This window comes from Ahaetulla prasina, chromosome 3 (assembly GCF_028640845.1).
Source record: "Ahaetulla prasina isolate Xishuangbanna chromosome 3, ASM2864084v1, whole genome shotgun sequence".
In the NCBI taxonomy this organism is placed as follows: Eukaryota; Metazoa; Chordata; class Lepidosauria; order Squamata; family Colubridae; genus Ahaetulla; species Ahaetulla prasina.
Window position 1 is genome coordinate 66,519,005 of NC_080541.1, and position 24,041 is coordinate 66,543,045.

At 36.5% G+C, this 24,041-nt stretch overlaps 1 protein-coding gene across 1 annotated transcript; it reads right to left on the reverse strand.

The window, feature by feature from the left end:
- Positions 1–459: 459 nt before the first annotated feature.
- Positions 460–23,819, reverse strand: TMX3 (thioredoxin related transmembrane protein 3). Its single transcript, XM_058177486.1, has 16 exons — positions 23,688–23,819; positions 20,797–20,854; positions 19,331–19,370; positions 18,625–18,748; positions 18,290–18,335; positions 17,599–17,679; positions 16,540–16,639; positions 15,734–15,811; positions 12,717–12,783; positions 11,721–11,819; positions 10,978–11,035; positions 8,976–9,029; positions 5,801–5,857; positions 3,471–3,600; positions 2,830–2,898; positions 460–1,115 (listed from the first exon to the last, which is right to left on the reverse strand). Exons 1-16 carry the CDS (start codon positions 23,770–23,772, stop codon positions 852–854), a joined length of 1,410 nt encoding a protein of 469 aa, XP_058033469.1. The 5' UTR covers positions 23,773–23,819; the 3' UTR covers positions 460–851.
- Positions 23,820–24,041: the final 222 nt, after the last annotated feature.

Consider the following 24,041-nt stretch of genomic DNA (forward strand, 5'->3'; position numbering starts at 1 on the left):
ATTTCTTTTCAGCTGCAGAAACCAAAGATGTAGCGAGGGTTTTATTAAATAGCTTAAATATTGTTTAAAGTTAAAAAAAAAAAATTTGCAATTAACTATGCAGAAGCCACATTCACCAAACTATTATGCTACTGCAGCAATTAACAAACAGAATCCTGAGACTGTCATATGGTTAAAATATAGGGAAATTTCCTGTAAAGGAAAAGGAGTTAACACATTGGACCAATATAATATAAACGTAACTGGACCCAGAGATCAAACAGAAACTAAGTAAATGCTATTTCTGTATTTACTAATCATATATTTTTTTAAAGCCAGGGAATACTTCTCTTTAGTTATCCCATTTTCTAAAGAGAAATTCTAAATTATTTTCTTAAAAAATAAAAAATAGTTTTGAAAGTATAGCCACTAAAATATGTAATATCTCAAAGCATATTTCCCATAAAAATTTTCTACAGCTCAGTAGTTATAGGTTTTATTGCAGGGGAAGGAAGGAAGGAAGGAAGGTAGGTATGTTGGTTGGTTTTGGCCATAATGGAAAAATTGTTTTTAAATGTACATATCAGTATCCAAAAAAGAAATAAGAGGGTTTTTTTCACCCAACTCAGAATTCATTATATAAAATAACCCACCTACTCTCTTGAATTTCCTTTTTATGAAGAACAGAGACAATAAGAGACCTCAACACCCCAACTCCAACCCCATTCTTCTTCACAGTTAAGCAACTTGAATGCATGCACATAACACAAATGAATGAAAAAAGTTCTTATCTCTGAAGATCACAGGTATAATTGAATTCAATAAATAAGTCTCTATTTGGAAATTCTACAGAAAAAAAAAACATTAACAGCTTAGTCTCTCTTTTTTTCCAATATAGTTTTCTGTTCTTGCTCTCTCTCTGGAAATTCTACAGGACTTTCACTGCTTTCCTCCTCTGCTTCCTCTTCAGTGCCTTCATCAGTTAGATCCCTGCTTGTGGATTCCTTCTTAGATGCCTCAGCTTCATCTGATCCTCCCGAGTCAGCAGTGCAAATCCCGTAACACATGATGCTGATGACACCCAGTGGTAGACCAAAGAGAAAGCAACCAAGAAGTGGCGAACTCTTGAAAACGGACTGTAGAGAAATAATTGGCCATCAGTTATATTTTCATAACATTTTGAATAACTTGGAGAAGATGATTCCCACCACTTCCCCATGCTTATATATTAAAGTATTTTAAGAAGAATCAAGACATGGAGAATGTCACTGTCACACTGAAACTTTAATAAAAGAAGTGGGAAGACATTTCTTTGCTAGTATCCCTGCACCCTTTTTCTCATGATTCACCCTTAGATCTAGCAGCATTGCCAGAAACAATTTCTAGTAGCTCAAGGAATATGCGCACAAATGTTTTTTAAAAAAGTTTCAGAGAAAGCCTAGGTGTTACTCCCCATTTTTTCTTTCTTTATACTTTGCCTCATCTACCTTTGTAAAAAGTATTCTATTTCAAATAGATCCATTTAATTTTTATTAAAGGAATTTGCAAGGTGGCTTTTCAAGCACATGCATGAAAATGTTACTCTTTTGCACTTAAAATTCTGTCAGAACTTATTCCAAACGTGGAAGATGGGCTAGATTTAGATTATTTAAGAGTTTAAACCCTACAGAAGAATACAACATACATATGAAAAACTGTGTTGCAAACTACACAACATTGGTCCTATGTCAACTGGTGTTCATGGACAGCAACTACCAACATTAACACGTTTTTACACATGCTCAACTGAATCAGAAACAATTTGACATGACCATAAAAATAAGTTCAGAATGCATGCATATGTGCAAGATAAGTGTTGTGTCTCGTCCGATCTCACCACAGCCAGGGTCTTCTTATCTGCTTCCGAACACGGAGGAATGTCCTAGTATGCCTCCCGGCCGCAGCCCTGGCTCCATGCCCAGACAGGCTGAAGAGGAGGAAATACCTCCAGCCCCCAGCTCTGGCTCCATGCCCAGACAAACGGAGCAACTAGACCCCTCCCTCTCCTCCACAGCATGTGAGCCTGAGGGAGGTCAACTACCAACAGCTGCAGACTGGAGTGACCCTCGCGTCAGAAGACTCGATAGGCGGAGGCAACAGAAGGAAGGGAGGGGCAGGCCTGGATAAGTGCTGAGTCATGGAGCCACACCCCATGGCCTATATAAAGGATCTGCTTTCTGGCATTCTCTGAGTCAGGCAAAGTCTAAACATATCTTGCTGAAGTCACTTTCTGGTCTCCTGCCTGCCCTGAGGACTTTGCTAGGACTTTGGCAGAGCTGCAGAGGCACGCCTGATTCGGATTTCCCTGACCCGGCCGTCAGCGGAGGAGTGGGACACGACAATAAGAAAGAAATGGAAAGAAAACTGTACAATCTGAAATAAAATAATATCCTTCCTTGTCCAGTATAATATCTAGCAGCACAATTTCCAGCAACATCCAACTGAACGTATTTTGAAAGTAATAGAAATGTACACCAATCAAAGAAGGAAAACAAAATTGTAATAGTTAAATGTTATGTTCTCTGTGTGAGGGAACATACAAGAGAAGATTGATTTGGAAGAAGTATCCACGCTCTACCTGTCAACTATTCATATTTACTACGACAGATTCAGATGCTATCCAATTACTACCAATGAGACATTTTATGTCAACAGGTATGTTTCAAAAACAAAATGTATTGTAACCAAGATAAATCCAACAAGCATAGTAATATGACTGAATGAAAAATTTCCAGATTCATTTCTGTGCTTAGCAACCGGTGCATCTACTTTAACTTGATGGATATAAATACTTTCTAATACTTTACGTACTCCCACTGTAGACTTGGCATCATAAATTATTCTCTTGATTCGTTGAAGAATTCCATCTCCACCATATGCCTGAAATTTGAAAGATAAAAGATGAAAGGAGATCAGCATTATTTATTTATATTTTCAGTTTTCAATTACTTTATTTTTACAATGTCATCTTACCAATACTTCATTACAGATATATTATTTCACTGAAGAGAAACTATTTCACATAGAGTTAGAGATTCTACCTTATTCCTACCAAGCAATACAGTTGGATAACCTTCCCCTTGCTATTATTTTAGAAAGCCTTAAGTAATAATAAAGTCATTCCAATTCTATACCTAAGTGGGTTTCCATGTGTCTTTCTTGGAAAATTCTGTTCTTTATTTTTATTCCTTCCAACTCTCCCATCACATCAGTCTTATTCCTTTCCAAAACCCAAAATCTTTCCATGACACTAACAATCAACTAACCACAGACACATTTCAAATAATGAGATTAGCGACTCTCCAAAGATTCTGCTTTGCTTTTCAAGTAAATATATTTAAAGATGCTTCAAGCAAAACAATTCAAATGAAGTAAGATAATTAATGAACTGCTCTCGTATTTTGGTAATTTGAAAAACTGCTGAGATTTTTGAATAAATGTGCAATACTTACTTCAGCTATGCCTTCCAAAATATTATTAATGAACTGGACCAGATCTTCAGTGCTCTCTACTGGTTTATGAGGTAGGAAATATTGTTGATTGGATGTATTCAGGACAACAATAGTGGGGATTATCAAATCACTGAAACAGTAAAACCAAACAATTCAGAAACTGAAATATAACTACCGTATTTTTCGGTGTATAAGACGCACCTTTTTACCCCCCGAAAAGGGGGAAAATCTGGGTGCGTTTTATTTATTTGTTATGTGGCCACACCCATCCACCAGCCCCCACCCTTTGGACATTTTCAGGCAGTTCCAGGTGGTGGGGATCTGAGTCGGGGCACAGCCTATTCTAAAGAGAAACAAACCATTTTGGGACAATTTGGAGGAGGGATCTGCCCGGCGGCTTTGGTGAGCAAGGCGGGCCCCATGGTTCATGTCTGGTCACACCTCTGGCCGCCCAGCTGGCAGCTCAGGCCAGACAATGGTTGTGATGACTTCACTCCTCAGCAACTTGAGGAGCCACTGTTGCCGCTGCCATCTAAGGCTTCTTTATGCCCAGGAGCTGAGCCACGCAGAAGCCCCTAAAGTGAAACGTCCCTCCTTTCCAGCCACCACTGCGTGTTGGCCCAATTCCCCAATGCAATTCTCAGAGCTGTGTTTCAGGTGGCGGCCAGTTCCCCTGCAATGTGCAGCGGGGAACCGGGAACCGTTTTGGATTTGGGGAGGGGATCGCAGCACTGCCGCCTGAAAATGCTTTCCTTCCCATTGCACACTGCAGAGCCGCGCACTCTCGGTGTCCTTCTCAGCAGACTCACCTCTTTCCTCCTGGCCAGATCTGCCATCTAAAACGCGATGCACTTTTTTTGCCTCTGCACACCCCACTTTTGGAATCAGAAAGGGGATCGCAGGCCTGCCGCCCAAAAATGCTTTCCTTTGGAATCTGGATAGAGAATTGCACTGGGGAATCGGGCCAATGGGCAGTGGGGGCTGGAAAGGAGGGACGTTTCACTTTAGGGGCTCCCGCTCAGCTCAGCTCCTAGCCGTAGAGATGGCTTAGGCTGTGGCACCAGCAGTGGTTCCTCACGTTGCTGGGGAGTGAATCATTGTGACCATTGTCTGGCCTGAGCTGCCCGCTGGGCAGCCAGAGGGGTGACCAGCAGCAAACCATGGGGCCCGCCTTGTTTGCTGAAGCTGCTGGGCAGATTCCCACCCCCCATCCTGAAGAGGTTTGTTCCTCAAGCTGTGCTCTGACACTCCCCCCAGAGCTATAGGTAGGAAGACAGGGGCATCTTGGGAGATGTCTTCACTGCCAAGCCCCTCTTCTGCCCCCATGAAAATCATCCCCCACCCCACTCATTCCAGTTAAATGCACGTAAAGTGATAGGGTTTGTTTTAAACAGATAAAAAGATCTGTGCTGCTCATTATCAAAATTAAGTGGAAGTGTGGACACGGATGATCTTGATGCTGGTAGGCAGAGGCTGAATTCTTTTTTTCTTGTTTTCCTCCCCAAAAATTAAGGTGCGGTCTTATACACCGAAAAATACGGTAGTTCATTAATAAAGCCTTGAAGAATGATCACATTCTTACCAAAATAACTAGGAAGATAAGGGTTTTTTATCATATTATTTACTACTGACTTCTTATGGAATAATACTGATTCAACTGATAGGTTGGCTTAACTTATTTCTTATATAAATGTAATAGTTATGGCTAATATATAGTTAATCATCCTTTTCAAAGGTTGTAAAGTATTCACAATTCTGCCTAGCGTTTCATTCTACTCAACATCCGCATTAGCCTGTCGGGCCAATGAATCAGGCATTAATTATACTACAAATTGATGGTACTGCTGTTTTTCAATTTTAATATTTACCCAATAAATGCCACTGATGAGAAATTAAAGGTATTATAACTGAATTCAGAGAACATTAATAGCAGTAACAGTATAGAATAGAATAGAAAAGAAAAGGCAAAAGCAGCAGTAAGCACTGATAAGGAAATCTTCCCTTTTTAAAGTGCCATTACAATTCACTGCTAATTTAAGAGGGTGGTTGGTGTATGAGTTTAGTTGTCAATCACAAAAAAAACCATGTGGCCTTCTGAAAGACATACATGATCTGATGTTACCATGGGTAGGCACAGTGCATACTCCATAAATATATATAAATGCTAAGTCTTCTCAGCTCCTGAAAATTAGTTATTTAATGCTGCCATCTAGTGGAAACGCATTTTAATATTTTTTAATGTTTCTGTTATGTTTGTTTAAAGAGATTAATTGAAAGAAACAAACAACTTTTTCTCCATCTGAAAACAATACAAAAATGGTTTTACTCACTCCATTAGTAAACTATTAATGTATTCATTTCCATCCATATAGCCAAACTGGAAGTTTCTATTAAAAAGCAATTCACAATATTATCCTGATTTGAAATAATGATCATAATAAACAAACAAAAAATATGACATCAACCAATAAATTTAGTGAAAGGAAAATAAAAGAAAGGGATTCCATTTTTAGGATAGTAGAAACAGATAAAGAAAACTGATTACCAAACATTACCTACTCAAAACACCCTATTGCAATCATTGATAATAAAAGAACTTGCCTAAGGAAAAAAACAACTAAGGATTTGGAATGGAAATAGCTGCAAATGTCGTATTTTATCCTTTCAAGTTACATAAGAGTTTTGTTCCAAAATTTGCTTTACATGTACCTGGAAGAATCTTGAAAGCAGACAGAATTTGTTCCTAAGTTTAAGAATTAGGGCAAGTAAAGTTATGGAATACCTCTAAGCTCTTGTTCCTTTGTGTCGTAACTAATTATGAAACAAGAATGAGGCAATATTACAGTACTATTTGCAGGCAATAGCAACCTAGAGCTCTGTTATACTTTGCATGCATCTCTCTCTAAACTACCAAACTATTCTTGAAAGAGCAGTGCAAACTTTTAGTATTGCACTAAGGATCTGATAGACAGATCCGAAAACTGAAACAAGTAAAAGGAGCTTATTACTCATGATCTTAAGATGATGATGATGATTTATATGGCCATCCATATCAGATAAACAACTTCGGATGTCTAACACAATAAAAGCATCAATATTATAAAAAAACACATAAAACAGAAATGGCCATTAGGGTGAACCAATTAATAACAGATACATTCCCTTCATGTCTCCTACACCTAAGACAAAACAGATCTTATGAGCTTCACAAGAAGCCAGCATGGTTAGAGTAATCTAAGGGGTCCTGGTTCCTGACAGATGGCAGGAACTCTTTAATTGAAGAAAACTGAGCACACCCCTTTTTCTAAATCTGATGGGATAGGTAAAGACGACTGGAGAGAAACAGTTCTTCAATCCCACCAAGACCAAGTGGCTGTGGATGCCGGAGGCCCGGTACAGTCAGCTAATTCTATCGCTGACCGTTGGGGGCGAGTCATTGGCCCCCACGGAAAGGGCTCGCAATCTGGGCATCCTCCTGGATGCACGGCTGTCTTTAGAAGAACATATGACGGCCGTCGCCAGGGGGGCTTTTTATCAGGTTTGCCTGATACGCCAGTTGCGCCCCTTTCTGGATCGGGCTTCCTTATGCACAGTCACCCATGCCCTTGTTACATCCCGCCTGGACTACTGCAACACTCTCTACATGGGGCTCCCCTTGAAGGGGACCCGGAGGCCTCAACTGGTCCAGAATGCGGCTGCGCGGGTGATAGAGGGAGCACCTCGTGGCTCCCATGTGACACCTCTCCTGCGCAGTCTGCACTGGCTCCCAGTGATCTTCCGGGTCCAATTCAAGGTGCTTGTTATCACCTTCAAAGCACTCCATGGCTTAGGACCGGGGTATTTACGGGACCGCCTACTGCCACCAGTAGCCTCACACCGACCAGTGCGCTCTCACAGAGAGGGCCTCCTCCGGATACCGTTAGCCAAACAATGTCGGCTGGCAACCTCCAGGGGGAGGGACTTCTCTGTGGAGGCTCCTGCCCTCTGAAACGAACTGCTTCCGGGGCTTCGTCAACTCCCCGATCTCCGGACCTTCCGCCGCGAGCTGAAGACGCTGTTGTTTCAACGTGCAGGACTAGCTTGAACATAGTTTTAATCTAGAGTTTTTAAATTAGGGGTTTTAAACGGGGTTTTAAATTGTATTTAAAATTGTTAGGCCATTATCGAATCAGTTTTTTAAATAGTTTTTAATTTGTATTGTATGTATTTTGTCTTTTTTACTGGCTGTGAACCGCCCTGAGTCCTTCGGGAGAAGGGCGGTATACAAATATAATAAATAAATAAATAAATAAATAACCTGGCACCATGCTATGAAGGTCTTCGGAGCTGACAATCAACACCTTGAATTGCACCCAAAAAAATTACTGAGAACCAATGCAACTTATGAAGCAAAGTAGGACACTGATCTAACAGTGTAACATGGATGTATTGATCTCCTGATTATTGCAATTACCAGCATATGAAAATATAGAAAATACACATGAAATTAAACCCATTGGTAATACAAATGGCTTTTTTCTACTGCTCTGATTATTAATTCTATAGCTTTTTATAGGATCTTAGCAGATAGAATCAGTTTTTTTAAATTTGATAGTGTATTTTAAATTTGTTGGGTTTTTGTCGTTTTATTGGCTGTATCCCTGAGTCTTCGGAGAAGGGCAGTATAAAAATACGAATAAATAAATAAATAAATAGCAATACCTAGTCTCAAGAAAATAATTAACTTATCACAGCTCCTTAATACAGTAGTATTAGTACAGGAAGTGAGGGGAAAACTTTGTTTCATGCCCTTAAACAAACTACCATATCTCAGGTCAGCACCGCTCTTTCTCTTCCACAGTTTTCATTGCAGCATACAGTGGTCTACCATTTTCCTAACTTCTATTCCCTTCCTCTTCTTAATCGCTGCTGTATAGGTTTCATCTTGGCATATCCCATTGGTCCACCCATTTGCTTTGCTTTCCCATCCCATGCCCTTCTTCTCCTAAGCCACCAATAAACTCAAAACATAATAGAGCTACTGACCCAACTACCTCTGTTTTATCAAGACCTTCTTTTAATTAGCACCACTAATGGCTCAACCCCAATGATAAATAATAGATAAGGGCTTGGATTGTTGAATTTATTTGTAATTATATGCTGCTGCTGTTTTATGTTCTTCATTTTTTTAGTCTGCTTATTTTATAGACTATTGGATTTTTCATGTGTATATTATTAGTTGGGCTATATTGTAAACATTATGTAAAAAACAGAATACATTTTGTAATATGTACATAATTTCAAAAAGCAGAAAACTGCAAATGGTTTAAACTGCAATCCAATCCCTATTTATCTAAATTAAACCACTATATTCACTGGACATTTTTTAACATTAGGATTCCCAAACAAAAATATATTACCTATTAAAAGATCACAGATTTCTGAGAAGCATAGTAATTGGCTATGTATCCATGTAACAAAAAATGCAGAACTAGATTATAAACATTAAACATGTAAATTAATTACCTATGAAACTGGTCCCTGTAATTTTTAGCCACATCTTGAACAATAGACTTTAACCTGTAAGATAAAAAAATTATTGGATTTCCATATCTCTTTATAAAGAAAACAAAATGAAGCCATTTAATGAGGAATGAACTACATCTATGCATAGCATCTGAATTTCTCTGCAAAACTTTTTTTTAATCAAATCCATTTTCTACTTTAATTTCAAAATATAAAGAAAAAAAGTTTACTGTTATGAAATATTAGGAAATCTGTACCAAAGAGAAACTTAGCGTATCATTTTTTTAATTTGAATTGTCTATTCAAAAAAAAGTTTACAGAAATTGATTTCGAATCCAATCCTTAATAAACATCATGTCCCCAATGTTTCAGGATGCATTTTGATAGAGGCTTTAAGTAGTTGGGGATATTATAAGTGGTAATATTATAGCTAATAATAATTTTATAAGAAATATATGATTTATGCAAGAGTTAAATAGCGGTGTTTGGTTCTGCAGCCAACAGTACACACTGGTATGTAAATATGGCAATATTCAAGAAGTCAGTTGCTAATGAGACAGATTCCTAGAATTCCTTTTCTTTGAATTTGTTTAGTAGCTGCATGGTAGTCTATGTAATAAATTAATAAATTATGGTAGTCTATGTAATAAATGTAATAAGTTATGATTTTTTTCAACTTGGAAGGAAAAAAAATTACTTTGGCCAATTTTTCTATTGGTTAGTTCTTCAGCACAAACTACCACTAAATATACTTCTAGAATTTTGGTATAAAAAAAACAAAGGGACATGAGTTTTGCTTTCTTGAGACTATTCTGTACTGGAACACAGGTTGCTTTGACTATTCCAGCATAGAATTTCAGATAGGGCTTTGAATCAACAGTCACCTCATTGCTCTGATTTATGTAAAATCTGCTCAGGATTGGATTGAATCCAATCATTCTCAATGCAGGAAATCGAATTAATTCCCAATAAATTCCTGATAGCCACTGTCTGAATGAAACCTCTTTATGTATCAGTCTAGACTTGAATTCAAATTCTCTTGTGGTTAGAAAGTCTTTTCTCCTAATATTTAATGAAAATTTGCTTTCCTACAAATGTAAAACTATTATTCTCTGATCTGCATGCAGCAATGACATTACTGGATTTTTCTTTTGGGTGGCACTTTTTTAAATACTGGAATATTATCCCCACCCAAGACTTCTAAAGACTAAATATTTTTTCTTCCTTTCACCTCCCTTCTTAGGACTTCATTTCAAGTCATATCATTAACTTCTTAGACTTAAAATAACAAAAGGATTGGGGGGGGGGGGAGGCTGCTATTTTTATCCTGGGAAAACCTAAAGGCAAATCAGGGTTGGGAAGAGAAGCAAGGAAGCACAGGGTGGCAAAGGGAGAAACATGTTTGGCTCACTTCTGTTGGATCTTTTCTTTTCAAAGGGCAGAGATGGGTGGGGGGAATTGAAGCACCACTATGGTATTAACTTTGGGCAAGTTGCTAAGTGCCCGAATTTTGATCATGTGAAAACAGGGCTGCTGTAACAGCCATAACGTCAGGAATGGGTCGCAGATCCCTTCATTTAACACTGCCATAATTCCAAATGGTTGGTGAACAAATGGTTATAATTTGAGAACTACCTATGTTGTTATTTATATTTTAAGGTATTCTTATTATGATAGTTAAATTATGAGTATTATGTACCAGGAACCCTGGTGGTACAGTGGTTAGAATGCAGTGTAATAGGCTAATTCTGCCCACAGCCTGGAGGTCGATCCTAATGGGGCTCAAGTTGACTCAGCTTTCTGAGGTCGGTAAGATGCGGACCCAGATTGTTGGGTGCAATATACTGCTATGTGTAAACTGCTCAGAGAGTATTATAAAACACTATGGAATAGCATATAAGTCCATATGCTATTGCTACATAAAGTCAACTATTTTTCTTTAAAGTTCAACATCAGTTTTAAAATAATAATTCATATTTTAAGTCAAAACCCCTGGACCTACCTTGCATGATCTGCAGAAGCGTTTTTATCATCAATAACTGCAATAGCCACAAGCTTTCCTAAAATAAAATAAGAGGCATAATGCATATTTATTTTGATTTATGTTCTATATCAGCATTCAAGGCAGTCAATAAAATTTAAAAACAAAAGCAATATAAAAAATTAAAATTACAGCTTAAAATTAACAATAAAATAAATCCAAACTTATCATATTTTTTCTAAATACTTAAGAGATCTGGGGACAGGGGGCAAATACAACTCCTGAATGACTACATTCCATACTTGGGAACAGTGCAAAAGAAGCCTCTCTTTTTAGATCAGACAAGTTGAAATGGAAAATATTAAATACAGGTAGTGCTTCTTTAACATCCACCCATTTAGTGTTCATTGGAAGTTATGATGTTGAGGAATGAGGGGTACTTATGATGGGCCCTCATAGTTGTAGTGGTCCCTTTGGCCCTGCAGTCACGGTGATTGTGATTCAGCTGCTCAACAACCACTTTACAATTATGATGTTACAGTGTCCTGTGGTCACATAATCGCCATTTGCAACCTTCACCGACAGCTTCCAACAAGCAAAGTCAATGGGAAACTGGCAGGAGGTTGCAAATGGCGATCACATAACTATGGGATGCTGCAATTGTGTCAATTTAGTGTAATGACGGAAATTGGGACTATTGGAACTGTTGTTAAAAATCATGACATTTTAAAGTTCTATAAAATAAGGCGGAGTAGTCATCTTACCTGTGTCTCCAAGCTCATAGAGTGTAAATCCATCTATATTAAGGTATCCTTGAAATCTTTCCCTATTTATCCAGGCTGACAAATCACCATCTACGTACTCTTTATGGGGAAAAAGGGAGAAAGTGAGGAAAATGAAAGGATGTACATAAACAAGAGTTACCTCCTAAGTTCAACAGTATATATTAGAAGAACATGAACACCATAAACAGCAATTCAAAGCTGTGTGCCCCACCGATGCTTCTTAGGAAATGAGAGGATATGGACTGGCTTACTGGAAATTGCCGGTGCTGTCAAAATTTGCAAGATTTCAAACTGCCACTAATCATTTAGGAGTCAAGAAGTTATAGATAAGTCAGTGTAGTCTGCATGCCAGTCCCTCATTCTAAACTGTCAGTCCTTATGAGGAAGAGCAGCCCCCCTCATGTCAGACTACACATTCCCATAAAGAAGAGACACAACTGGTCACATGCAAAGTAAAATATCCTAGTTCTTCCTCCTTCCCCCAAATACTCTAATCAATGGCTGAAATATATTAAGAATATGGACGACAGACACCTTTTTTTGTTGTGATCATTAAGGAACCTAACAATCATTAAGCGAATGCCATGGTCATTAAGTGAACTTTTTTTAAAGGAACAATCTGCACCAAAGCAGATTCCTTGTTCTACTGCAGCAATTCAAGATTTTATTTTATTTCTCTGTATAGCATACATTTCCTGGTGTTTATTCAGCACTAATTTCAGCTGATTTGTGTAGCTCAGCAACCTGCTACAACCTACAGATACATATATTAGCAAGCCCCAGGTAATCTGCAAATAATCTAACCTGACACTGCACTGCTTTTGAATCTTTGTAAATATGAAATGACAGTATTGTATTGCAAAATAAACCTGCTTCTGTTTTCAAAAAATAAAAAAATAAAATAACTGTGGATACAAAAATTAAGGTCCATAAATGTACAGCCTATCTACAATAAGAGCTGATGACTGAACTTACCATCATACACAAAATAAGTTCCATCTTTTAAGACTAGAACAGCGGGCATCTCAGGAAGTGTTATATGCTGAAAAAAATGAGAAACAAAGCAGAATAGTTTAATAACAAATTGCCTTTACACATATTTATTGGTTTTTAATTTCATTTCTCAGTTATTAATACTGGAATAAAGAAAACTGGCAATAGAAGTAGTCTCTCTGAAGTGTTTTACCGTGTCAGTTAAAGTTTGTTTTTTTAAAAAACCTGAGTTGATTATGTAGCGGCAGTGTGGAAGACCCATTGTTATTTTGAGGAGTTTGTGACATATTTTTCTTTCTCTATCGTATTATGAAAAGTCTAGAAGTTTAGAATTCATTCTGAGTTAGCCTGCTTGATTTTCTCTCTTGCTTGTTGAAAGAGAAGGGAGAGAAATAGAATAGAATAGAATAGAATAGAATTTTATTGGCCAAGTGTGATTGGACACACAAGGAATTTGTCTTGGTGCATATGCTCTCAGTGTACATAAAGGAAAAGATACATTCATTAATATATCTTCATATAGCTTCATAGCTTTGCTCTCTATGAAAGTCTGACTTTCGATTCCCATCCCAGTCATGTGCCACCCAGTCAAGGTCAGATCTGGCAGACTCCTGACCATAGCAGGACCATGGCAAATCATGGTGCCAGTTTTTATTTTAAAAAAAAACCATGGGCCTATTGTTATAGGAGAACTTCTGCAAAGGAACTTAATGCTGGTTAGTGTTGAGAAATTGGCCACCCACCTCTGCTATTGTTAAATTTTTAAGATATTTGGGTATTATCTTGCTTAGTATGTATGCTTTTATGTCATACTTTTATCTCTGTTTGAGTTAATAATCACACTTAAAATCCCTTTATTTAGTGGTGTGCTTATTGTCTCCCAAAGAACCAACTGTCTAAACTCCTGATCATTTCTCCGATGCTTGGCAAAACACTTTACTTTTTAAGTCATAAATAGTTTTAACAGATTTTAAAACATGAGCCTGACAGCTGTTTTTATTTGTTCCCTTACTATTTATCTTTTTAAAGTATCCGTAGTTAAATTATGGGTATTATATACATAAAGTCACTATTTAAAAAAAAATCAAGCAATGAATGATAAAAATTATGTTATCGTCTGTGTCCCTTCTTTTCCTTCTTCCTCTCTTGGATTATGAAAAAACTAGGCTGATTTTATAACACTGGGGAAAAGGAAATTTAAAAAAATTATTCACAGATGTACCATGAAGGATGACCCAGATGTGCCTTCTAAAATGACAATTCAATTCATAAATATTTTGCTTACATTTTTCCAGTACTAAATTAATCAAAGAAATTAGTTTATGCATTATGTAACTATTTATGTCAATTAGTGTACACATGTTTAATAAGTTGCCCTTGATAGAAAGAAATTCCGAAGAAAGGTACATTTGGATCTTTTACAGAATTTGGAAATTTGCATCTTAATTCTTTTTCTTCTTCCAATTTTTCATTTTCAAGCTCTGAAAATAACAAAAGCTACCAGGACCCAGGGCAGAATGATCTCTTGAGCAACAAAGAGCTGAGATGGTCCCTTGAGTCTGACTCAGGTTTCATAACTTCTCCTCATATAATAAAGCCCCAGGGAATACTACAGTCACTAGAAATACTGCTTTTAACAGAAACAATTCAGTTGTGTTTACAAACAAAACAGTAAGTGTTCTTCGCTGCTTCTATTAAGTGTCTGTGTGACAGGTTGTCCTTTTTAATTTGCCACATCAAAACATAGAGAAAATGGATTTAATGAAGATGTACCATGTCTTCATATAATCTGTAATATCAAATATATGCAAAAGGGCTATAATTTAACTTGTACTAATAAAAGTGTACTGGCCTGTTCTTACTAAGGTCATGATTAAAGGTAAAGTGCTTGCTTTCACATAAATTAACAATGTAAAACATAAGGTTTTTTTTTCTCCTAGTTTTCTGAATGCAAGGAAAAAAACATAAAAAGCAGAAAGCATTCAGAGATACTTAAGTTAGATTAAAAAATATTTCTTTGGGGAGGTGGTAATAAAGATGAATTGTTTTCCAGGCTCAATTTAAGTGGTTCTTCACCTTTAAAATAATGAATTGCTGAAAGCCTGGGTCAGAAATGATCATAGTTAGTAAGATCTGCAGGAAGGCCCTTTGAGGATATTCATTTTTCACAGAGCTATTTCTCTAATTCAGACGAAAGGTCATTTGCCTACATTGCTTCCAAACCTAGGAAAGCTCTCCTTCAAGGATTAAGATTAGTCTGCCACTTTTTCAACTTTCTAAAAAAGAAACTGGCACCTTTGTTCAATCTGGCATTTTAAATTTTGAGTAGTGGTCTTTTTCCCCCCTCAGTTCTATTTTTCTATATATTATTGTTCTGTGAAATGTCCATCTATTCAATAAAATGCAACTTTTTTAAAACTAAACTGATTTTGCAGGTAACGTTGGTTGGATTGTTCACTTACATTCAGACATAAATATAAATTAATATTGGGTTGCCAATTATTAACCAGGATATCATTCCCAATACTTTCATAATAAACCTATGTGCAAAGACTGATTTGCACTCCCCATTCTTTACGGTTCTAAGAAAAAGAGAGACCTAAGTTTTAAATGTGCAATTAAACTCTCTAACTGTAATATTTTCATTTATCTAACTTGGATTCACAGACTGCACTAAACCTGAATAAGATTTGACTAAGAGCAATATATAAATCAATCACTGTGGCCTAGTGCTGCATAATCAATGTCACTACAGCTTTTAGAACAAATCAATGTAAAAATCAATTAGAATTTAACATAACATGTGAGCTCAACAGCCAATGAAGAAAGTTTAGGTTCTACAGGAAACACAGACAATAACTAGTTCTTTGAATTAATAGTTGAGGTTTAACTGCTTACTCTACCTGGCATTCATTAAAACTACTGTCAACCGTAAGCAGTATTTCTCAACACAAGTAAGTGTTCAATCAGGTACATCATCATAACTGTTATTATTTTACCTCGGGAAGTATCTCTTCTGAGGCAGAAAAAAAGTATGTATAAACAATTAGTTCGGAAGCAACTTCTATGTATCTTTCCTGTGGAAATACAAATGGGTAGTTTTAATGCATTTCTTGGTCTTCATAAGCTTCTTCTGGTAACAGAACAAGATACCATTTTAGTTAAATTTCACATATGAAGTTTGCTTAATGGGTAAGAATGAAGGTCTTTTGCCTCTGGATTGATTCTTCAGAATTATTTGCAGGTGATCACAGATAAATACAGGTTTTAAATATCTCCTCATTCTTTTCCTAAATCAAATGACACATTCTTTTTCTGTTCAACTTTCTGGTATGTTAAGCAAAAACAATCTTATATTAAGTCTTTCATCTTGTATTATTGACATTTGTTGTATCTCAGTATAGCAGTAAGATAGTTCTACTTCCCCATTTCAATATTATCATAAATATTTCAGGAAACGACAGCATTTCCTTTTTTTTCCTTGCATTTTCATAATGTGCATTGCATATCACAATCTGCTAGCCCATTTTAATTTTCCCAAGGTATTAACTCTATAGTGGCCTTTTTTTTAGAAGTGAAAAAAAATGTGGAATTCTGAATATAGCTGTTCAGATATTACTCCAGTTTCATGATTTCTATCCAGTTAAATGGAATATAGTCCCTTTGACGTTGCTGTTTTAGGTAAATTTCTACCAGTTTGCAAAATTCTTCAATAACGGAACTTTATCAGGAGATAGGCATTGAAACTCATAAACTATATCTAAAATGTGCAAAACAAATATTTGTGGTTAGCAAAATTTCAGACCTTTAATGGAGATTCCCCACCAATATACAGAAAAAATATGCGATGTCTTTTTTGAACATGCTCAAACATATGTTGGCTAGGGAGATTTCGAATAATAGGCCTGTAGATAGGGAAAACAATAAAAGATCAACATCAGTAGGAAAAGGAAATGAACTGCTTCTTAAATGCTATTCCTAGAGTTCTTACATATTTCGGAGGATAAGGATTTTCAACAATCCCACTTGGAAGAACATAATGATCCTAAAACTGATAAGGTTTTAAATTTCAAAAATGTATTATTTAAAACTGGATGAAGACTCCCGTGACAATTAAAATACATGCACATATAGGAAGGGGACAGAGAAACACAGTGCTAACTTCATATGCTGTTTGTATTTACATTTAAAAGCAAAACATTTTCTTTATCAAGGAACAAGGTTCAACACACTTGTGTACACTTGTGTGAAAACTATCAGGACAATTCTGTGGTTACCAAACCAAAAGACTTGCTTTGAAAATAAAATCTCATCAGAATTCATTGCAGTCCAGAATCTAGACGTTACTAGCAAATATTTCATCATCCTATCCTATTTTACCACAGTAACTATCTTTTACAATTGCATCATTATCAAAGGTAACATAAAAATATTTGAAGAATTAGTAATGCAATATCATAAGAGACTATTGCCCACTAAAATAATTTTTAAAGAAAAAGGAGAAAGTTTCTGAAGTTTGTTTGCAACTGACTATGTTAAAACAGTGACTGCTATAATCAATTAAAAAATTCTATGTAAGCACAATAGTAAATACATCATTATTACAGAGATAATGGCAATGGAACCAAAGATACATTAATATTCAATATAGCATATTTTAAAGCTTGAAACAGATATTCTGTTTGTCATACTCGATGGATTATTTCTTATTTCTTTAAATCTTATTTCTTAAATCTTTCATATCCCAAAGAAGTTAAACTATTCTAAATGGCAACAATAACCTTTCATTTTCATTTAAAACAGCAAAAGTCATTGGAGCTCTTTATTTTACATGCTAGACAGAACTGAGCACATAAATACTTACCCTGCAACTCTATTTGCAAACTCAACAATATCATCTTTGGTTCTTGGTCCTCTATAATTGTATGCCAAGTCACCCTTCAACCTAAATAAATAGACATGAAACCAGTGAATACTTTGAATGCTAGATTTTTAATGCTTAATAATAACCAATAAAAGCATTGCATATGGAATTAAATTATAAGATATAACCCTAGTGTAGCTATAGTATTTAAAATACTATATTTTAAATATAGCTCAGGGTGTTAAGGGATAGCTCAGGCTGTTAAGAAGCCTGTTATTAGAACACAGTAGCCTGCAATTACTGCAGGTTCAAGCCCGGCCCAAGGTTGACTCAGCCTTCCATCCTTTATAAGGTAGGTAAAATGAGGACCCAGATTGTTGGGGGGGCAATAAGTTGACTTTGTAAAAAATATACAAATAGAATGAGACTATTGCCTTATACACTGTAAGCCGCCCTGAGTCTTCGGAGAAGGGCGGGATATAAATGTAAACAAAAAAAAAACATACTTTGGAAACAGTAAAGAGAAATGATTCTTCATAAAGTTTCAGTTGCCTTTTAGCTAATGCAAACAAAACTGAAAGAAAAGATTGGCTTAAGTTTTATACAAATTTGCAAAGCTTTTTCTTAGAAACAAAGTGAGACATTATAAAGCACACATGTTTTAACACAGAAAACACAACATGCAACTTACAGTTTAATTGTTGGATAGCCTCGAACTCCAAATTCAGAAGCAATACCTACCAAAAGAAGCAAAATAAAACAGGAAATATTAAAAAAAAATCAAGCATGTGATTTTTCTCTTTGACAAATTCATATACTCCAAACTAGTATGCTAGTATAAAAAGCAACTATAATACAGAATTATAAACTTAAAAATTGTTATTTTACTGAGGAAATGATTTGGACAATTAATATGCTGAACTGAGTTTTTAATTGCCAATATTTTGGAGCAATAGCTAATTGAGCTTTTATTAGTTTCCAAAATTATAAATTATATAACATGGAGTACATTGGCAGTAAACTTACTAGAATAAGAAGTTGCATCCATCTTGCCAACCTTTACTGGAGACCCAATGCTTCCCATCTCTTTACCAACTTCATTCCACACTGGCTCCAATTTCTTGCAATGGCCGCACCAAGGTGCATAGAACTATGAACAAACCATAACCATTCAGAATTTAACCTACAAATAAAGAATGGCAATTTCCTATTTATTCCTTTAAAAATGCTTTTTGTTAGAAGGACACTTACAACACTTTTGGGGGGGGGGAGTGCAGTAGCAAGATACTTGGTCTTAATATGCAAAATAATACATATGCAAAGTAAAGTTGTAAATATAGTCAATCCATAGACCATCTCAGTATGGAAAGTATATAATAATTAACATTAGCAGGTCAGAACTTCCAACAATGAGTTCTAAAGCACTGCTTCACACATAACACAACAGTGCTAATTTATATCAGATTCTTTTGATTTCTAAAATCAACTCTTAACAAGAATAATTATACTGCATTTACAAGATTAATAAAGCAATAGCCAATCACTTCCATATTTGTCAAAGAAAACTACATGGACATGACTATGAGCCACTGAGAGTTGAGTTTCATTCAAAGAAGTTTTTATTGTTAAAGGAATGTTCTGCTTTTGCAAAAGGTTAGGCTAATCGCAAAAGAACTGTAAAAAATAAATAAAGCAAATTATATTTAAAAGGTTTAACAAATCTGTTACTCACATCAACAAGCCAAATGTCATCTTTACGTTTCTCTTTAAACCTATAAAAGATGTATAACCAATAAATATTCTTACTAAACGTAGATATTTGTCTAGATATTTACATTACCAAGTGATGAATTGGGAAATCACCTTTTTGAACAGAAAGATATCACAGAATTTGGTATTGATTAGAATATAATTTTGTGTACTTTACAGCTGTGAAAATTTTCTGAAAAACTTGGTGAGCAAAGCATCTATCTTCCAATAATTAAAGCAGCTATGTCTTTTTCCAGGCTTGCACGGCTTTCAAAGTTTCCAGCAGGCTGCACAACCATTTCACTTTGCTTTTTTCCATTCCTGTGCATTGAAAATCATCTCTTTCAAAGGACTTGCACAAACCTACTGTGTAATATGTATTATAATCCTATTATATAACTATGATTAAGTAGGCACAATGCAACAATATAAATAATATATTGTTGCATATAAATAATATGCAACAATATAAATAATATGAAATGAAAAGATTGCTTACAAATCATATTATTCCTAAAGAATTATGTAAAACAGAAAAATATAATCTTAAAAATAAAATGGTAGCACTTTCCACAGCTAATTTTAGGAAAAGGCCATCCACAGAGAGAACGAAACAAACTCAGTGCCACATCCTGGGTTCATAATAGAAATATAGAATGCCATGGTCCAATGGGAACTTATAGATTATTTGTTCAAATTTCCTACCCAATATATGAATCCACTACTAAAGCATTCCAAACAGATGACAACTCAGCTCTATTTCAATACCTCAAGCAAAAAAGAATTACCCCCATCCTAAAATAATCCAGTTCGCTATCACAGGCTGCTATTATGTGTTGCTATTATTTACTATATGTAAATACATTAAGTTTTTATTTCACATATACAGTGATTATATTATTTTTGAGATCTCTTTGTTTATGGAGCTGCTACTAAAAATAACCTCTGTCAAGTCTCATGTGTTGGAATTTTTAGATTTTTGACTAAAACTGTGTTTCCTGTAAAGTCTTAAAGTTCTGATTTAAAACTTTTGATATTTATTTATAGACCAAAAGGGTTGTTTTTTCTTTCAAAGCAAATAACTGCACTAATTCCATAGTATTTGTTTCAAAACAGCCATAGTGACCATAATTTGTAACAAAACAGGAAAGTATCTGAATATTTATATATGACAAAGATTATGGGAATCATCATATAACTTTATAAATTCAGGGTTTTAAGATTTTTGTAGTTAAGAGTAGTTAGGTAATATGATTAACTTTAATTTATGCACTACGGAAAAGGACATTTTTAAGCAAACAATGGTGTGGTCTCTCTTTTATATTTGTGCTCTACAATGCACTAATATACAAGAAGAAAATTGATGCTTAAAGGATTTTATCATTTCATAAAGGTACAGTAAAACATAAACCTCTAAATTCGTAATTTGTGTAAATGCTACATACTTACGATTCATCTAAGTCTTCTACAAATGATGCATCTATGGCAAGTATAAAGGCAGCAAATGCTGGAAGAAAAAGTTGGCAGAAGAAAAAAGTAGACTATAATGTATCTCATATGCACTAAAGCCTACAAATGTCCTTTCGTTTTCTACCCAAGCCATCTCTACTCCAAAATGCTACAGGAACTTTTTTCCTCCAATTCCCTTATTTCTCATACGGTATCCTCGACTTACAACAGTTCATTTAGTGACTGTTCAAAGTTGCAACGCCACTGAAAAAAGTCACTATGACCACTTTTCACACTTACCTTTGTAGCAACCTCATGATCATACTTATGACCATTGCTGTGTCCCAAGGTCATGTGATCACCTTCTGTGACCTTTTGACAAGTGAAATCAATGGGGAAGCCAGATTCGCTTAACAACCGTGTTACTAACTTAGCAGTGATTCACTTAACTGTGGCAAGAAAAATCATAAAACAGAACAAAACTCGCTTAACAATAGAAACATTGGTCTCAATTGTGGTTGCAAAACAAGGACTACCTGTACATTTCAAAACAGCCTTCTTTTAATTTAGGGTTTCAGGAGAAAGTTGGCTCCGTCCTTCTTATGGTAGAACAAGCAGCAAGATGCAAAGCAGCTTTTTCTTTCAGACCAGTGCCAGAGCTCAATCCCTCTCCATCTCTCTCAATCCAAATGGCAGAGAGAGACTGCCACCTGTCTCCCAGAGATGGCCTACTAAAGTAAGCCTTTCACAATAGAACAGAACAGAATAGAATAACAGTGTTGGAAGGGACCTTGGAGGTCTTCTAGCCCAAATGCCTGCTCAGGCAGGAAACCCTACTCCATTTCAGACAAAAGGTTGTCCAATGTCTTCTTAAAATCTTCCAGTCTTGGAGCATTCACAACTTCTAGAGGTAAGTTGTGTTACAGATTAATTGTTCTGACTGTCAGGAAATTTCTCCTTAGTTCTAAGTTGCTTCTCTCCTTGATTAGTTTCCACCTATTGCTTCTTCTCCTACCCTCAGGTGCTTTGGAGAAAGCTTGATTCCCCTTTCTTTGTGGCAGCCCCTGAGATATTGGAACACTGCTCTCATGTCACCCCTAGCCCTTCTTTCATACCCAGTTCCAGCAACCGTTCTTTATATGTTTTAGGCTCCAGTCCCCAATCATCTTTCTTGCTCTTCTCTGCACTCTTTCTAAAGTCTCAACGTATTTTTTACATCGTGACAACCAAAACTTGATGCAATATTCCAAGTGTGGCCTTACTAAAGCATTATAAAGTGGTATTAACACTTCACGTGATCTTGATTCTATCCCTCTGATAGTAAATATAGTATATTGCTATTGTTAAATAAAATTTATTCCAGTCCAATTTATTTAGACCAATCTCATTATGTTGCATCACCTGCAAACTCATGGAATCAATCATAAACTAATCCATTACCCTCTACTTAGAGACTAACAACCTACACTCTAACAATTTGAACAATTTGGCTTCAAAAAAAAATTATCCTGAAATCTGCAACTAACCTCTTTTTTTTTTTTTTAACATCCTGGCCACCAAAATTGGATGCAAAATTCCAAGTGTGGCCTTACCAAGACTTAGAATAACTAACTTTATGGTCACTTTGAATGTACGTTAATCGGCATACATGAAAACAAAAATGCGTTGCACACAGCTCTCAAAAAAGAGACCTCCACCTCCAATATACACTACATAAACACGACAACAAACAAATAAATAGCAAAGTTACACACATACCCCCATATATTAGATGACATTATCAACTTTATAATGTTTATAAACTTTATATTTTCAAAAAATAAAAATAAACATGATAGAAATCCAATTCGAGATGTCCTGCGCTTGTTTGCTCAGTTGTTTACAACAAACATGCGCACAAATCCTGTTGGATATCTTTGATTTGAATGGGGTGGGTGGGTGGGGGTCCTCCTATATATACATACATACATACATACATACACATATATATAAATGTAAGGGGCATGTGTAAGTGCACCAACGTGCCTACCGTCCCTGTCCTAATGTCCCTTTTTATTCGTATCCATTTCACGTATTTATAATCATGTTTATACTTTTATCTGTTATCTTACATATGCTTGACAAATAAAAAATAAATAAAATAAAAAATAAATACCCAGAACGAGGCCAAACCTCCCTCCCCCTCAGTGTGCCCCATTCTGCCTTCCACTTCAGGCTACCTACCGTATTATTTTATTTTATTTTATTTATTTATTTTTGTCACAACAATATACACAAGCATCACACAAAATGATTATATAGTATATAAACATATATATGAGGAAATATAAGTAAGTATAAGCATATATATATATATATATGAAAAAAACAATAGGACAGGAACGGTAGCCACGTTTGTGCTCTTATGCACGCCCCTTATAGTCCTTTTAGGAATGGGGTGAGGTCAATAGTAGAAAGTTTTTGGTTAAAGTTTTTGGGATTATGAAAAGATTACTTCCAAGGCAGAGCGGTATATTATTAAGAGTTGTGCTCATTTCTCTCTCTCTCTCGCCCGCCCCGCCAACCTTCAACCCGCTTCCTCCTGCACCATCAATCGATGCCCGGTCGGGGCCATTTCCTCATCCCTCGGCTCCTTTCCAAGAGAGGTGAACGGGAGGCGGCGTCGGGGGAGGGGGGGGGGCGTCCGTTTTCTTTCTTTCTCCCATTCCTCTTCGAAACTCCCCCACCCCTCGCGCGTCTCTTCGCGCCCCATCCCCATTCCTCCCCCCCCCCGCCCCGCCTTCTTCAACAGCTTTAAAAACCCTTCTTTCGCTCCGGCCAACTCCTCACCGCCCGGGATACTGCTCCCCCACCCCCACTCGCTTTAAGCAGCTCATCCGTGGCAATTGTACCTGTTGCCCACCACAAGCCCGACCGCTCTTTCCTCGTCGCCCCCATACTGATAAGAGCCGGTAGAGCAGACCCGAAGGGAACCATCAGCCGGAAGGGGAAACGAGATTCCTCCCGCCCCTGCTTTGCCTTTCGGAGCATGCGCATAAGGCAGCGCCGCGGCGGTGGCCTCCGCGATTGTTTCGTTGTTTGAAAGTGGGCGGGGCAGGTTGCTAGGCGATGCCCCGCCCTATAGCTCAAAGTTTTGTCTTCTTGGGGGGCGAGGTGGGTGGGGGGGCGGTCTTCGGATGGGGCGGCCTGTTTCTCGTTCTTCTGCCTGTTTAGTACACTATTAGAGGAATTATTACAAGTACCGC

Bases quoted from the DNA above. Each gene is read 5' to 3' on its own strand.
- TMX3 (XM_058177486.1), bottom strand. From the start codon at position 23,772: ATGGTTCCCTTCGGGTCTGCTCTACCGGCTCTTATCAGTATGGGGGCG. The intron at 17,680-18,289 runs GTAAGTTGCATG...CTATTTATTTAG, and splicing joins GGCTATCCAACAATTAAACT to GTTGAAGGGTGACTTGGCAT. The intron at 3,601-5,800 runs GTGAGTAAAACC...TTACTGTTTCAG, and splicing joins ATTAATAGTTTACTAATGGA to TGATTTGATAATCCCCACTA.